Raw genomic sequence first — 17,772 nt, forward strand, 5'->3', positions numbered from 1 at the left:
TGTGACACTTCTGAGTTATGGTCAGTTGTTCTTGTTCCATTTACTTAGTACCTGTGGGTATGATTTACACCATGAATTATATTTTGCATCCATATTTATATAATTATAACTACTTATTAATATATGGAACCATCATTTGAATACTTTATTATATACTTACGTATCATCTATAATTTTGAGGTGTTCATAAAGTCATGCTGAGTTTTGTTCAAAACAATAACCAAATTCTGATTTGTGTCCTATAATATCATTACTTTTTATGTCTGACCCTTCCTCCAAGGATTACTCATCAAAACAGAATTCTTTTGTGGTTATTCATGAGCCTGAATCATTGCATTTTATGAAATCACTAACTTGGGAATATTTTCATTATGGTAGAAAATTCTTATGTTAAAATCTATAAATTGTAGAAATGACTAAATTCAACTATTTATGTCTCTCCAAAACATTTTAATGCTGCTTTACATAGTTGTATCTAGTTATATTACCAAGGAAGTAGTCATATTTGGTTACAATTGGTAGATTAGAAATACATTTTTATTCTATTTTTCCTTTTGGTATACCAAAGGTTATCCCTTTGATATATTTTCATTAAAATTCACATTTCTTAAATTATGCTGCTTTGACAAATAGTAGGAGCTGTTTATCATTTTATAAAACTATTATAATTTTATAGATAATAATAATGTAACCTATGCCTTCCCACACAGAATTTAATTTTAGCTTAAGAAAATCCAGAAAAATATATAAATACCCTCATATATACAGGTATCTTTTTTGGTACCAAATAGTAAAGACTTTACTTTTGTCATCACTGTTTTTTGTTAATACCCTTCATTCTTTCTTGAATATTCTATAGCCAATTTGAACTTTCTTAGAGGATGCTTAATAAACTTTTGGTTTGATTATAGTATCCAACTGTCATTCTTTAATCTTAAGTTCATTAAATTTATACTTTTTCCATAATTTTATTTTTCTTGTATTTATGTCCTGTTGTATATAATTTCATTTTATCCTTAGTGTATGCAGAGAATATTTCCAAAATGGTGGAAAGAGGAAAGCCCTTGAAAAAGATGAAAAAAGAGCTGTGCTTGCTGCTAAGAGTGCACCAGCCTTAAGTGTTAACGATTCATCTAAGTTTGAAGATCATTTAACCAACTTCAGCTTTACAAATCCTGAATATATAACTGAGTAAGTTATCTAATTTTTTTGTTTTATTAAATGGTGTTATGATATGACAATATAAATATATAAACCAATTAAATAATTTTTGTTTGCAAATAATTGTGAAGTTGTATGAACAGACTTTGATGAACAGATTTTGATTTCAGTTTCAGTATATAAAACTAAAACTAGCCAGATCTATCTTAACTCAATTCAACCTGAATGTAAAAAGCATCTTTACTTCCAGTGACATGGCAAATTCCCATTTATTGATAGTTCATATTAGCCCAAATGCTGAGTAATGAGATTTTAATGTTCTATATTGTTGATCGAACCACAGATTTAGAACCCAAAGGAGTTGTAGTGGTCATCTAGCCTTCTCTCACTTTTGTAGTTGAGAAAACCAAAGCCCAGAGAACTTAAGGAACTTGCTCAGAGTCACACAGGTAATGATGACTTCCTGGATTTAAACCTAAGTCATCTCACTCCAAGAGCTGGCTTTCCTCCTGGGCCTCCTTGCCTGTCCCTATACTTTTGGCCATATTTCAGAGACAGTTTCATATAGTCACTAATAATGACTTCAGCATTTGCTTGTCTCCATTTTAACAAAGGCTTTGTACTCTGGTAGCTGCAGAATGAGAGATAGGAAATAATGCCCTAACTGAGGGAATTAGGAGCATTTAATGTGTCCATATCCATGGACAAAAAAAAGAAATATTTATTAGTGTAAGATATCATGTGGAATGTGTATTATTATTACATTCTAAGTGTTTGAAAATTCATATTCCTTAACCATAGTGGCTATATGCATGGAATGAGTCACATCTATCAGAAATGTTACTTATTTACTATCCATTCTGGATTATATAAAAATCTACTTTGTGAAAGAAGTATTTTTAGATTTAAAATTATGGGTGAAATGTGATCTTCCAGTTTATACTTGAATGCTAAGAAAGAATATGAGAAAAACTGATTATGATTAAATTTATTCTGTTGTTTTTAGATTTAAGTTAAGGAAGTCATGTTAAGAGGATTAAATAAGCCAGATTACAAATCAGGCAAATCCAGAAGCATTTCTCCCTCTATCTTTTTGGTGATCCATCATGACTTTTAAAATACCTAGATTTTTAGTGATTGTGTAACTTACAGTTTTGAATGTTCAACATAGCCGAGTTATGCTTACATATTAAAAATCCTACTCTACATAAAAGATAAATCCAATCACAAAATGCTGTTTCTTTTATAATGTTTCTCACAGCCAGCACCCTGGCATAAGCCCTCATTTTCTTTTATTAGTATCTCAACTGGTCTCTAGTTTTATCCTTTTTCATTCTATCACAATGATCAAATAAATCTTCCAAAACCCTTCCAAAACCAGTATTTTGACCATTTAGTCCCTTGCTAAGAAAACAAAACAAAAAACTAAAAAAACAAAAAATAACTCACTACTAAATACAGAATCAGATCTACATTTAAATTCATAATCAGTTCTTGATCTACCACTTGCCTTTCCTCCTGCTATTTCCCTCCATATATTCTTTGTTCCAATTGGAGAATGTATTCTATTTGGTATCCTCTGCTGAAGTCTATAGAATTTTTACCTCCTTGCTTTTATTCCCATTATGTTTTTATCTAGAGTGCTTCTGAACTCCCTCCCTCCATACACTTCTCTTGGAGCTGTAGTCATCCTTCAAGACCTGTCTCAATATGGCCTCCTCTGTTTAACAGCCTAACTCACAATTACCTCTAGCTTCTGAACTTTTAGAATTTAATTTGTTTAATTTAATTAATATCTCATTTATTTGAAGAGGCAGAATGGCACAATGGATGAGTAATATGGACCTGGTTTTAAATCCTCTTGACACTTAATATCTGTGTAATGTTCTATAAGGCAACTTCCCCTCTGGGGTTTCAGTGTCTCTCTAAAATGAGTGTGTTGAGCCTGTTACAGCTCTAAATCTTTGATTCCCTGAATTTCTTCTCTGATGTTTGGCATGTTGACCACTTATTTGGTATTTCTGTCCTTGCTTTATATCTTTTTATATGTGTGTCTATCTTGCCTTCCTCCAGGGTAGCAAAAGCCTGCTACCCTTTTTTTGTCTACTCTGTAGTACCAAGCATGGTGGCCTGCAAATAATAGGCATTTAATAAATTACATAATTTCTTTATCCTTTGCAGTATCTAAAGGCCTTTTTAAAAGATTTGATTCTGTAGACTAAAGAATAATACAAAATCAAATTAGAAACTGGGAATCAGTCTCAGTGTTTTTGTGAATTTTTTTAGCTGTTCTTTCCGTTCAAATATTGATTAATTCCTGTTATATGAATTAAATTAGTCACTTTTCTCAAGGAACCTACAGTTCAGGAAAGTAAATGACATGTGCAGAGATAACTTTGATGCAAGGTCAGAAGTGGGTAAGTGCCATAACAGAGGTATAACAAAGTGCTAGAAGGCTTAGAGAAAGGGTAAAGTTACCCATTTGTGATCAGGGAGAGTTTCACAGAATTAAAAGAATCTGAATTGAAAGAAGCTTTAGTTAGTGGCTCTCTAGTCCAATCTGAATGAAGCTCAGGTATCAATTTGCCTCTTTACAACCTCTACCCCATTGTTTCTTGTTCTTCCTTCTTGGCCAGCCAGAATAGTCTGATTCATTTTCCTTATTATGTCTCTTCAAGCCCTCAGATACCATTATCATCCATAAAATGTCTCCTGTGGGCTAAAATGTCTCCATTTCTCTCATTTAATTCTTGTATGGCATTATTTCATTATTGACCATCTTGATCCCCTTCCTTTTTCACAGTCTTCTTTCTTCTTGATCTCTCTGCAACCTAAGCCATATTGATCACCATCTCCTCCTCAATACACTTTTTTCTCTAGTTTTTTTATGACACTTACTTCTCCTGATTGTCCTACTTGTCTTCAGTCTCCGTGTTGCATCTTCGTTCAGGTAATATTCCCTAACCTGGGTATACTCCACTTCAAACAACTCATGATTAAGTCACTCTGGCCTACTTGCACTTCCTCAAACATGTCATTCAGTATTTGTTGCTTGTTAGGTTTTGCATCCTAGTGCCTGGACCATAATAAGCATTTAATAAAAGCTTGTTGACTAACTTTCTAACATGTGGCACCCCATACTAAACACTGTACCCTGTGGCTTGTGAAGGACGGGTATGAGCAATACATTGCCAGTTCTTAAATGCAACCTGAGTTCTAGTTCATGTGTGCCTAGTGACTTAAATTCATCAAGAGCTAGATGCTGTTTTATTATACCCCCTACATAATGCTATGTCCCTGTAACTAGGGGAAGCTCTTTGGATTTAGAGTCCGAGGACCTGGATTTGAATCTAGATACAGGTACTTTTACTTCTGGTGTAATCATGGACAAATTACTTTCAGAGCCTCATTTTGCTGATCCATAAAATGAATGAGTTGGACTAGCTGGACTCTAAGGCTTCTATTAGCTTTAAAACAATGACCCTATGTCATTGGTATCAACTTGGTATTAGCCAACTCTGTTCTCTGTCTTTTTCACATTCAAGAATCATTCTCTTTTGCCAAGAAAAGTAAAGTAAGACTTGAATACTTCTACTTTTCTGTATTACTTGATCATCATCTTATCAACCCTGAACTAGTTGACCTGTCCTTTATTTTATCCTCTTCTCTTTCTCAATATAGGTTTTAAAAACTCTTTTGTCCATAGCATTTCCTGCCTTTTAACTCAGGTTTATTGTTCCAGGAATATTTTCTTCAGAGAAGTTCCATGTTTTTATTTTCATTCTGTTATTTTCCTTTGTCTCCAAACTCTGTGTCTTTTGTAACACTATTAATAGATCATTGAGTTTACCATGGCCCCAGTGTTTGTCCCTTGAGATCATTCCTCTTTTTCCTTTTCATCAGAATAGTTGATTCTGTGAGGGAAATCTATCTCATAGATAACTAAATTCTTCTAAGCCACTTTGTACTTTTCCCAGCAGTTATTAAGTAGGGAGCTCTTTCCTAGGTGATTTATATTTTCTGGTTTTACTAAACACTGGGTTATTGAGTTCTTTTATTACTGACTTATCTAATTTGTTCCATTGATCTAGTTTCCAATTTTTTTTAACAAGTGAAAAGTATTTTGGGTAATTGCTGTTTTATAACATAATTTGAGGCCCGAAAGTACTACTTTCCTTTTATTTCTACTTTTTTTATTCATTTTTTCTTCCAACAGAATTTGATTATTTTATGAAATCCTTTGGTAACTTCATTGACATAGCATTAAATCAGCTGATAAGCTTTGGCAGTACAGTATATTATATTGGCATGGCCAGAGTATGAGCACCGAATATTCCTCCAGCTGTTAAGGTTTCATTCCTTTAAACAACATTGCTTTTGAATGTGAACAACACAAAAAAGCTTTTTCATATATACAACATAACACAGAAAAAAGGATGTATATATAAAACCACATATCTCCTCTTTATACCACTTTTTAAAAATTATGTAATAAATCCCATGTTACTTACATATTTCTCCCATTTGTCTCAAATTTTTCTCTTTTGTGCATTTTTAAAAAAAAGTCTTTTTTGTGACCCTTTTTTTGCATCCTTATTACTAGGCCCCCTCCTGAGCCATCTCCCTAGACAAAAAACCAGGAGAAAGTTTTTAAAATTCCCTTGTAACAAGAGCATGATCAAGCAAAATAAATTCACAGTGGAAATATTTAGAAGTATATGCCTCTTTCTTTAAAATAAATTGTATCATTTTCATTTAACATTTTTTTCCTCTCTCCTCAAAGAACAATAAAACCCTTGTAACTAATATGTATAGTCAAGCAAAACAGATCTCCACATTATCTTACGTCCACAAATGTATCTTTAACACTTTGTGCCCATTGCCTCTCTGTCAAGAGACAGCCAGTGTATGATTCATCATTGCTCTTGTGGAGGTGTGGTTAGTCATTTCTTTGATCAGAGTTCTTAAGTTTTTCAAAGTTGGGATTTTTTTTATAGTGTTGTCCTTTTATAATATTATATATGATATATATTGCATAATATACATGTACCATTTATTATTACATTATTACAGTGTTATATATTATACCATTTTATCTTCTAAGCTATTCTTTCCAATTCTTTTCTCCCAAGTTTTTTTTATCTTTTACTTTGTTTCTTCTAGGTACTCATTTAGTCCTTTTGGAAAATCCACTTTTGCTTGAGTTTGTTCTTACATCTGTTATAAGGTTACTTTCTCCTTCTTTGGGGGGGAAGTATCTAAATATACAGTAATTTTTATATGGGTTGATCACGTATTGATTCAGTAGTAGGATAAACTGAACTGGGACTTTGTGCCAGGTCCAAGATCCTCTCCCTGTTGAGCTTTTGAGTGGGGTGGTCAGCCCTCCTTAGTTTTACCCTGAGTCACCTGGCTTTCCTGAGCTGACTTCTCTCACCTCCTTGGGTCAGGACCCACCTGAATTTTTTGAGATTTATAATCCTGCATTTTCAGGGCAACATGGTAAGGAACTTGGAATCACTTGGTGTCTGAGCTGGCTTGGTTTGAATACAGGGTACTTGGCCCCTGCTTTTTTTTGTATCCCTATTACTATGCCCCCTCCTAATCCACCTCCCCAGTAAAAAAACAGGAGAACAAATGTTTTAAATTGTCTTGTAACAAATAGCATGGTCCAGCTTCCAAGATCTAATGTCCAATTCCTCTGTGGCTTTCTTATGAAATCTGTCTTCCTTGGTATTGCTGAGAGATGCTGGCTTATTTGCCTGAGACGGCACCGGCTTTGCAGATGGTCTTTTTTCCTTTTGCCTTTGAGTTCTTCTATGACTTTGTGTAATTCTGCAGTGGAAGAAGTCATTAAATATAGCTTCCCATTGGATTTCATGATCGTTATTCTGTCTGTTAGGAATTTCAGGTTTTCGTCAGATGCAAAGTATGTTCCCAGTCTTCTTGACTGGGAATATAATATAGTTGTTAATAATTTGCAGTTATTTGGATGATTGTTTATGTCCTATGAATACTTATTGGGGAATGGCTTTGTTCATATATTTCTGTTGGTTACCTATATATCTTATATCAGACCTTCAATGGAGATAAAACTTTTCCCCCCCCTGCCCTTGAGTTGAATTAATTTTGTTATGCTAAAGCTTTTTAATTAAATGTAACCAAAAGAAGTGTATTTTCTGTAAATTTTATGAAAATGCATTGTTTTACTTGCTATTTTGCTTGTCTGACTTGTAAATAAGGTTATTAGAATTTCAGTTTATTTTTAACAAAATACCTTTATGTAGAACCTGAACTTTTTTTTTAACATAAAAGTACAGTGATGCTATATAAGGAAGTCCTCTTAATGGAGGCATTGAGTTCAGACAGATCAGCCTTATGATAGTATTAAGCATTTTCAGTTAATTCTTGAATAATTTATATTGAAAATAGAGGAGAAACATGAGTAACTGTGTGTTTATTTTCCTTATAAACTAATTAAGTCTGCTACTTAAAGTATTACCAAAGTAGTAATACTTAGGAATTGTCAGTATGGCACATTTAGTATAGTAAATATTCCTTAAGTGCCTACTGTGTGTCTAGTACATAAATAATAGAAGATAGCATGTAATTAGATTCTCAGAATGGCCTTTAAAGAGTATGCAATTGAGTTTCATTCATTTGCTTGAGGTTAATTAGTTGAATTAAAATATAGACATTCTTTGTCAGCCCCAAATTTGTTTTGTAGATTATATGAAATTCATAGGGTACCAGCTTAGTATTTTTGCTTAAACTTCCCTATCTGTCATAAGGAATATAATCATTGTGGATCAGTAGGAGAGTATGCTGAGCTTTGTGGTTTTAAAATCAGAGGTCTTTTTAATGTAGTACATGTTTTAGACTATTCCGTTTGCAGCCATTTAAATATTCCTTAAAAATATCTATACCCTTTTAAACAATGCTGATGAAAACCTGACTTTTCTTATCTCACTATAAATCAGCAGTACAAAAATCACTGCTGCATCCCAAGTATGGGATATTCAAAAATGCAAATTCAAAAATTTCATGGTCACATTACTTGCACTAATACTGTGTCCCACAGAGTAAATATGTAATATATCGTCCCCCAACCCTTTACCTAATATAAACTTAAAAAAAAAAATTTATTACATCTTTTGTTTTTACATCACCTACATTTTCCAGTGTATCCCTTTCTCTTCTACTTTCCCTTCCTAGAAATCCTTCCCTTGCATGATATGTCTTCATTCATTTAAAATGCAGTACTAATTTCACTGGATTATAACCACTTTAAAAATCCTCTCCCGTACTCCACTCCCTCAGTTTCCTTCATTCTATTCCAGAGGATCCCTGTGAAGTTAGACCAAATTTAGTTCCCAACTTCACAGCTGCTTCACAGAATGACCTTGAGAAAACTGCTTAATATTCCTTTCCCATATTTTTCTCTTCTATAAATTTGAGGCTTTGGGTCTTTACTGCTTGACAGAAATGAAATCTATAAAGTCTTAAGATTCTTAATTATAGTACCATGGATCTACAAGGTGAACATCTAATATAAAGGAGTTCCTTACAATGAATTCAGCAAATTCTTGAGTTCTTGGCGTTTGTGTAAAGCATACAAAAATAAAATCTGAAAATGCTTGTTATCACCTAGGAAACACATTGAAGTGAAAGTAAATCTAATTTCATTTAGCTTTAACATTTAGCTTATGTGTATTTTAAGCCAGCTACTCTTCAGTATATGTCGCATGTTCGACAGTGTGTTAATAAATACTCACATAACCAAATCAGAATCCAGAAACAGCTTGTATTTTTTATTGACCATGTTTGGGAGAAAATTGGATCAGTGAATATATTAATATATATTTAAGTATGTTATTCCATATACCAAGGATTTTCTATAGTTTAATTTTGTAGTATTTCTTTAAATGCATGCTATGGTTGAAAACTATTATTTACCTGGGCTTTAGTCCCAAATTTGTTAGCTTCTGATTATATTACCTTGTCAACCATCGAATGGAACCTCAGTTTCCTCATCCATAGTCAACCATCAAATGGAATTTCAGTTTCCTCATCCCTAAAATGAAGGGATTGAACTAGATTACAAGAGTTTGCATAATTTAAGTGTTGCTTATCCATTCTCTTCCACTAATCTTAATCCAGGGCCAGATAGTTTTCATAATCCCTGCTAATTCCTTCCTAAATTTTCCCCTTGATATTCTTGACCTTTTATTCCTCCAAATAAACAAAAGATTCTTCTGTTGATTTGATTCCTATAGAGTAATTTGTGTAATGCAGTCATTTTTTACCATATTGGAATGACTTGGTAATGAAAATTGAATAGTTCTCAAATTATTTAAATCATTTTTTTATTTCTGCAAAATTTCCTTTGCAGTTATAAATTTCCAAATTTCTTTATACCATTTCTTTATACTTTTTTTTCAGCAGTTTTTACATATACACACATAGACACACACATATTGACCCCTTTCCCCCCAGGAACTAGTTTAGCTGCTTTCATAAATTTTGTGATGTTAATTCATTCATCTTTTCCTCTAATTTGTACTTTGGCATCTCTCTTTAGGATAAAATTATCTAGTCTCAATTTAAGACCGATCTCTTTCTTTGGTTCCAAATTATAAATTCTTTAAACCTTAATACATTGTCAGTTCTTGTACAGATTTGTTACATGTTGCGAAAAATAGGTATTCTTGAAGTTTTCTGTTCAAGAATCACAGTAGGTCTTTTATAGATAGTCATGTCACTTCCCTTCTTATTAAAATCCAATTTGTATTTGCTCCTGTTGCCTCCAGGAGCAAATACAAAGTGCTGTTTGACATTCAAAACTCTTCATAGTCTAGTCCCTTCCTGTCTTTCCAGTCCTTTTACACCTTATTCCCTGACATGTACTCTTCAGTCTAGTAACACTGATTTCCTGGCAGTTTCATGAACAAGACTCTCCATTTCTTGGTTCTAGACCTTTCTGACTGTCTCAATATCAGAAACTTTTTTCCTTCTTCCACTCCAACTACTAACCTACCAGGCTTCCTTTAAATCTTAACTAAAATCCTCCCTTCTACAGGAAGCCTTTCCCAACTCCTCTTAATTAATTTGACTTCCCTCTGTTAATTGTTTCTTTTTTGTTCTGTATGTACATTGCTTCCCTCCCTCCCCCCAGTTGAAAGCAGGGACTGTCTTTTGCCTCTTTTATCTCCAGGCCTTAGCATAGTGCCTAACACATAGTAGGCATTTAATAAATGTTTATTGATTGATTTTTCATAGCCTCAAATACGTTATCTTTTCTATCTTTTTGTATAATTCTGGAAGCAGTATATTGAAGGGCCAGGCCCCACAATTAACTATCTCGCTACATAGGCCTTAGTTTTTCCTTTAAAAGCTTAAATATCGTACTGAGTTGGAGCAGGGAGGCAGGTGTACATATACTTAATATTTGCCTTTAAGCATAATTTAATTTCCCTGCTTATTTCTCAACTGTAATTTTTTTAAACTGTTGTCCTGGTTAAAGTTATATAAGGCTATATGAAATTGCTTTCTGTTTTTGAATTCATCTGAAGCATGATTAATTCTAATCCAAGCCATCTAACTTGAATGAATCTTTGAAAATTTCTATCATTCTTGATTTTCCATCTAGGTTCTTGAAAGTAACAAATTCTATTAAAAATACTCTCCCTACCTTCATTATGCTCATTTTCTCTTTAAGGTAACCTGGTGTTGTTCATTCTCTTTTGCTGTTTTGGAATATCATATTGCAGGTTTATTTGGATTTTCTCCCACTAACATCTGGAGTTACCTGATTCTAATGTGGTTCTGTAGTTTGTATTTTCTCTCCCACTGGTAGCATTTTTTCTCTGACTTGGAAGTTCTAATGCTTGAGGATCAAATTTCTGGGTGCGTTATGCCTATTTTTTCTTTGCTTGCTCATTTTTTTTATATTTTTTTCCTTATAAAGTCTTTAATTACTGCCAAGAGAAGACCCCATGAGATTGTTGGTAGATGCTGGTTTGGCTTCTGAATGTAGTTGGTGAGGATCTGCTGATTTACTGTTAATCCCAGTAGTCTTCTTTTGCTGTAACCATTGCAGCAGCATCCATGCCTGGGAGATATCCTAGGAAGTCAGAAGAGAAAAACAAGGATAGAGTCTGATGAAGGCCTATAGTATGGGTTCATCCAAACTGCTGTTGGTCTGAAGTCATCTTTTGTCCCTAGCGCTGTCAAATGAAATGACATTTGCAAAAGAGCATATGGGATAGTAAGTCAGTATCTCTTCTGCTATGGGCATTTTCTTGTAGGAGCTTATTTTTCCCTCTTGTTTAATGAATGATTGCTGGTTTTTATCTTTTGCTTCACTGGCACATTTCTAATTTTTTAGAGACACAGTTCACTCAACCATCTTGCTGCCCTATTAAAATCTAATCTTACTATATTTAATCCTTCATCATAGCTGCCAGAATATTTTTGGATCTTGATTGCTGCACTGCTGTTCAGTGGTCCTTGAATAATCATGGAGAGTGGCAGAGGTGCAGCAGTACTAAAGATAAGCAAATGTATCACATTTTGTCACCTGCAGATCTGATGCTTTCTGTGCCTTCACCCAAATCACTGGTAAATGTTAAATAACTTAGGGCCTAGAGAATGCCTTTGGGACCCACCAATGGAAGAAGTCTTCCATCAGATTGATTTGGATCTTTAATGTCTTGTTTTGGTAGGTTCAATTCATTCATGTAACTTTGAATCCACTAATAATATTAAAATCCTACTCATATCTTTCCATCTTGTCTACTAGGAACTCCACATTCTTTTACTAGATGAAAGCCTTGGTTATAATGTTTTGTTTTAATCCAGGCACGTTCCCAATTGCTGCAGAGATACTTGAATCCCTCAGGACACCATGTAGGAATAATGGAGCCTGTGTGCTCTGACTTACTCTCCACTCATATAGTGAAGCACACAACCTACCTTCCTTTTTAACAGCATCCTATAAACTCTTTCTTGAATTTTTCACTTACTCAGGTCAAAGAGACCTAGCCTGGGTTCAGGTCTTACTTCTCATATGTTGACTGCATGACCCTACACTAGTCACTTAATCTCTCAGTGCCCTCAGACAACTCCCTGAGACTACATGTTAAAAAAGCATGTTGCATAAATGGAAGGAGTTGTATCCTCACTGGAGTTCCAGTTAAAAAAAATTCAGTTTGTGCCATGCTATGGTCTTTTTAGAAACTTTCTTGTTTAGATTGCTCCTATCCTGCCCCAGAATGTATGCATTGACATCCCAGTTATTCAGACATCATTTATTCAAAACACAGTCAAGATCCTGAAGGAAAATAAAAGCTTTTGAACTTTTAAAGTAAGTAAATGTCATAGATTCTGAACACTCAAGCTTAAGTAATGATGGTGATGACAATAGCATTTATATTGTGCCAGATGTTTGCAAGATGCTCTATAAATATTATTTCATTTTTATCCTCACAACAACCCTGTGAGGCAAGTGCTATTAGTATTCCCTTTTTACAGATGAGGAAATCAAGGGAAACATCAAAGGAACTTGCCCAGGATCACATACCAATAAGTATGTAAGGCAGGATTTTAACTCAGTTCTTCCTGACTCCAGGTGCAGTGTTCCACCTACTGCACCACCTAATTGCTTTGATAATTTAGTAAGATCTTCTTATTCTTTTATATTTGTAATAAGCTTAATTTTCCAACCCAAGGTCAATAGAAAGGTGGACAGATGCACTGATACCATAAAGATGTGAAAGCAATGGACAAGTTGAAAGAAAAACCCAGAAAAAAGAGAGACAGAAGAACTCAAAAAACAAGTTAGACTGAGACCTTTTAGTCTGGAGGTGAACAGCTTTATCCCCTTTTTCATTCCCCTAAGGCATCATTATTTAATATAAGACATTGTTAATCCTCCTAATAATGATTAAGAAAGATTACTTTAAGTCCACCATAGTCTTCTCAAGAAGGTGTAATAATATGTTACAAATTATGTGTTGCATGTAGAAAGATACAAAATGCTCATGGTTTTTCCAAATGTTTAACTGCTAAAGAGGCAGACTTATTACTTAAAAATCACTTGATGTGGATCCAAAACTAAATGCAAGAAAGTTATATCAAAATAGTTCAGTACCCAAAATATAGAAATTAATTTTTTTAGAGAAAGAGATACTTTAAAAGCTTTAAAAAAAATAGAAATTAGGCAAAACAGAGAGATCATCTGGATTGTTTTACATAACATTTGATATTTATAGCTAATAAAATAATGCTTCATTTATTCAGCATTATTAAGGATTTTACTAGTTACATCTTCAGCCTTTATTCTCCACTGTATCATCTCTTCATCGTTTTTCTTTTTAAAAAGTTACTGCTTTGTAGTTTTGGCTTTTCTTCTGTCTTTCTACTCTTAAGGTGTTATCTCTTTTTCTCTTATAATTGCTTTGCCTTATTTTGTATTTATGTGCGTATTTATTTTTCCCACTATTGAAATGCAAAGACACTTCACTTGTTTTGTATGTCAGCCCCTGCCCTAGTACTTTGCATATATTAGATGTGTAATATAAGTTGGATTACTTTTAATAGAAATTCTTTATTTTCTTTAGTATTCCTTGTCCACGTTGAAAGACATTGAGATAATGAAATGTGAAGTTTGCTCCTCTGTTATTGTCTCTTTTAATTGAAGATGTATTAAATTGTAAAACAACTATGCATTGGGTAAGCCTAGCCACACATATTCCAATGTCAGATAAATGAGCTATTTTCTTCTCTTTTGCCTTGTTGTTCCAAGAATGGCTATCAATAGGACTACATACCTAGTAGGTGGAAGCTATATGTTATTAAAGTATTAGGAACATTGATGTTGAAGAGAGAGAGATGGAAGAGCTAGTTCAAAATATGAATGAATTTACTTAGACCTTCTCTGTAGCCATTGGGCACTTTATTGACACAAAAGCTGGGGCCTGAGATTTAGCAAGGAGCTAAACAAAGGCAGTGGTATACGAAAAGGACCAGGCTTGTATAGGATGATTTTAGGGTTTCCTTGTAGGGTTTGGAGATCTAGGGTAAGTCTTGCAAGATAAAGGCATAGGATGAGGACTATGAATGTCACAAAATAAGAAAATCCCATTCCCCAGGATGAGGGGTGGAGACAGGGAATCTTATGGTCCAGGATAAGGGGCAGTTGTGGTAAGGGGAGATTTTAGGGCACCAAGGGCTTCACAAAGTCAGTCAATATTACTTTAACTCTAAGGGCACTATTTATATCCACATCACTGATACTGGTTATTTATAATATAATATATGTGGGAACAATGATATCCATTGTACATATCACCCTGGTTTACTCAGTGAATTGCTATATCTTTCTAAATTGTCACAAGGTATCACTTTGTAATCTGGCGAGTATTGAAGATTTATATGTACTAGGGATTAGGAATATAAATAACAAAAAGAAAAACAGGAGTTTATATCTTACTTTGCGGTACTGGTATGGGACTCTGATCAAAGAGAGGGAGCCTATGACATTTACTAGTTGTATGATCTTGGCAAATCACCTAAATTCTCTGGGCTTCTGTTTCTATGTCTTTTAAGATGAGAAGGTTGGACTAGATATCCTCTTGAGATCCCACCCTGGTCTTGATCTATGATTCTGTGAAGTAAACAGATAAGTATATAGTGTTTGAATAAGGAGAGAGTACTAACAACTAGGTGTAACAACTAGGCAAGAAAAGTTTTCTGCAGAGATGTCATTAGTCTTGAGATGACCTTATCCATAAGAGAAGCTAAGTTGTCTCAAGCCCGTGGTGAAGAAGTAGTACGCTTGTCCCCTCTTGGAAAATCTGGACTGTGTGGCAGTCTCCAGTCTACTGGTATATCTACTGGTTGCCAAAGTTTCTTACAATATTTTGTCTAAAGAATTATTCCAATTCCCTAACTAGGCATTCCCGCAACAGCTGCTTCCAAGGGCGATCATTACCTGCCCCATCCTCTCTTTGTTGAGAGGAGAGCCTTTATAGAAGTACTTTTTTTTTTTTTTTGGTTTTGTCTTTCTCTCTCCCCTATACATGCAATATCTTCCACCACCACCCCTTTTAACTATTGAATTACCACCCATTTTGGGTAAATCCAAGTCAAATTCCACCTCTTAAAAATCTTACCTTTGTCTCCCCAACCTGCAGCAACCACACCCCCTTAGACCTTATGCAATTATTTGCTCGCTTACACTTAATATTGTTTTGTATAACTTTCTGTGCATTGTATAAGGTGTCTTCCTAGATAGCAAACTCTGTAAGGGCTAGTAATCCCCCCCTCCCCTCCTTTATACTTAAGGAATGTTTGTAAAATTGAATCTTTTATATCCCTCTTATCTTCTCTTTCCCTACTCCTTGCTAACTTGGAATTTGCAAATCAATTCAAGACTAAATGTTTACTCTTTCTGTGGAGAAAAAAAAAGGTTTTTGTTAAGCAAATAAATAGTGTAAAGATAAGAAAAGGAATCATTACCTATCAAGAGAAAAGCAATTTAAAACTATCACTTAAAAGGTTTTTTCTTTTTACATTTTTTTATTATTTTATTAATTTATTTTTTTAATGTTCTACAGTCACTACCATAAAATTTAGATTTTAACCTACCCCCTACTACCTCACTCCCTCCCCAAGATGACAATTCTATATAGGATCTACATATACTGTCCTATTGAATACGTTTTCACTACAGTCATGCTATGTAGACGAACTAAAATAAATGGAAGAAATCATATAACAAATCAAAACATAATACACAAACACACACATACAAACATGATCTGCTACATTCTGTGAATGAATTCCATAGTTCTTTCTCTGAGTGTGGAAGACATTTTGCCTTAGAAAACCATTGGGATTTTTTTTTTTTTAAGTTCTTGCGTTACTACGAAGTTCCAAGTCTACCAGAAAAAACTCTCGCACACTGTGATCGCTGCTGTGCACGAAGTTCTCCTGGTTCTGCTCCTTTCGCTCAGCATCAGGTCATATAAATCCTTCCATGCCTCCCTGAAATCTTCTTATTTATCATTTCTTATGGAGCAATAGCACTCCATTACATTCATATACCATAATTTATTCAGCCATTCCCCAATTGATGGGCATCCCCTTGACTTCCAGTAGAGAACTAACTCAAATGTATAACTATACAAGTCATTCCCCAATTGATAAATGGTCAAAGGATATGAACAGGCATTTTTCAGAGGAAGAAATTAAAGATATCTGTAATCATATGAAAAAATGCTCTAAATCACTTGATTAGAGAGATGCAAATCAAAACAACTCTGAGGTACCACATCATACCTATAAGATTGGCAAACATGACAGAACCAGAAAATATGTTGGAGAGGATGTGGGAGAGTTGGAACACTAATTCGTTGTTGGTGGAGCTGTGAGCTCATGCAACCATTCTGGAGAGCGGTTTGGAATTACGCCCAAAGGGCTACAAAAATGTGCATACCCTTTGACCCAGAAATATCGCTATTAGGATTGTATCCCTAAAAGATCATAAAAATGGGAAAGGGTCCCACATGTACAAAAATATTTATAGCAGCACTCTTTGTAGTAGCCACTTAAAAGTTAAAACTAAGAAATGTATTTGCTATGTAAGAAGTGACCATTATTGTTTATGCTGATGCTCTGGTATGCTAATGACTGTATTTTAACCTTCCAGAAGTCAGGGTTCCTGATTTTATTCATCTTGTACTTCCCAGTCACCACCAGTTAATAACTTTGGGGAATGAATGGTTACAATTCAAATTCTTATCTACCCTTTTAAGCAGTAACCTCTGCTCCTCAGCATTTACTTAGCTAGTTCCAAAGAGTGTGAATTTGAAATAAAGTTGTACTAAGTTGCAATTCAGGATTTATTCATTCAAAGTGCATATATTGCTATCTCAGCCTAGGGGTCGTGAGAACCCCAAAATGCAAAGGTCCAGGGCGTGGGTCTGCCTCAAAAGAATTCAGCCACTCAAGCCTTGCAGTCAATGTAGTGAGTTTATTTATGATGCCAGTATAAGCAGGCCAGACTTCTAGTGAGCACATTTATAGGGACAAGACTGATAATTTTATAGGGGAAAAGATTTTTTAATTCATTTCTTTATTTTTAGTTTACAACATTCAGTTCCACAAACTTTTGAGTTTTAAATTTTCTCCTCCTCCTTAAGATGGCATGCAGTCTGGTATAGGCACTACATATATATATTCACATTAAACATGTTTTCACATTAGTCATGTTGCAAAGAAGAATTGTAACCAATGGAATGAACCACAACAAAAAAGAAACAACAAAAAAGAGAGAGAGAGCAAATAGTATGCTTCAATCTGCATTCAGGCTCTAATTCTTTCTCTGGATGTGGATAGCATTTTCCATCATGAACCTTTTAGAGTTGTCCCAGAACTTTGCATTACTGAGAAAAGCCAAGCCTATCAAAGTTAGTCATCAGATATACAGTGTTCTCCTGGTTCTGCTCCCCTCACTCAACATCAGTTCATAGAAGTCTTTCCAGGTTTTTCTGAAGTCTACCTCATCATCTCTTATACCACAATAGTATTTCATTACATTCATATACC

The 17,772-nt window shown here is 34.3% G+C and overlaps 1 protein-coding gene across 1 annotated transcript in view; it reads left to right on the top strand.

Moving 5' to 3' along the window:
* The window catches only part of SAMTOR (S-adenosylmethionine sensor upstream of mTORC1), a 58,366-nt gene that overhangs the window by 20,900 nt on the left and 19,694 nt on the right, over positions 1-17,772 (top strand). Inside the window, exon 3 of the mRNA XM_072653000.1 lies at positions 1,021-1,191. Coding sequence (XP_072509101.1) covers positions 1,021-1,191 — 171 coding nt within the window. The remainder of the gene's footprint in view (positions 1-1,020; positions 1,192-17,772) is intronic.

Source organism: Notamacropus eugenii, chromosome 3, assembly GCF_028372415.1.
Source record: "Notamacropus eugenii isolate mMacEug1 chromosome 3, mMacEug1.pri_v2, whole genome shotgun sequence".
Lineage (NCBI taxonomy): Eukaryota > Metazoa > Chordata > Mammalia > Diprotodontia > Macropodidae > Notamacropus > Notamacropus eugenii.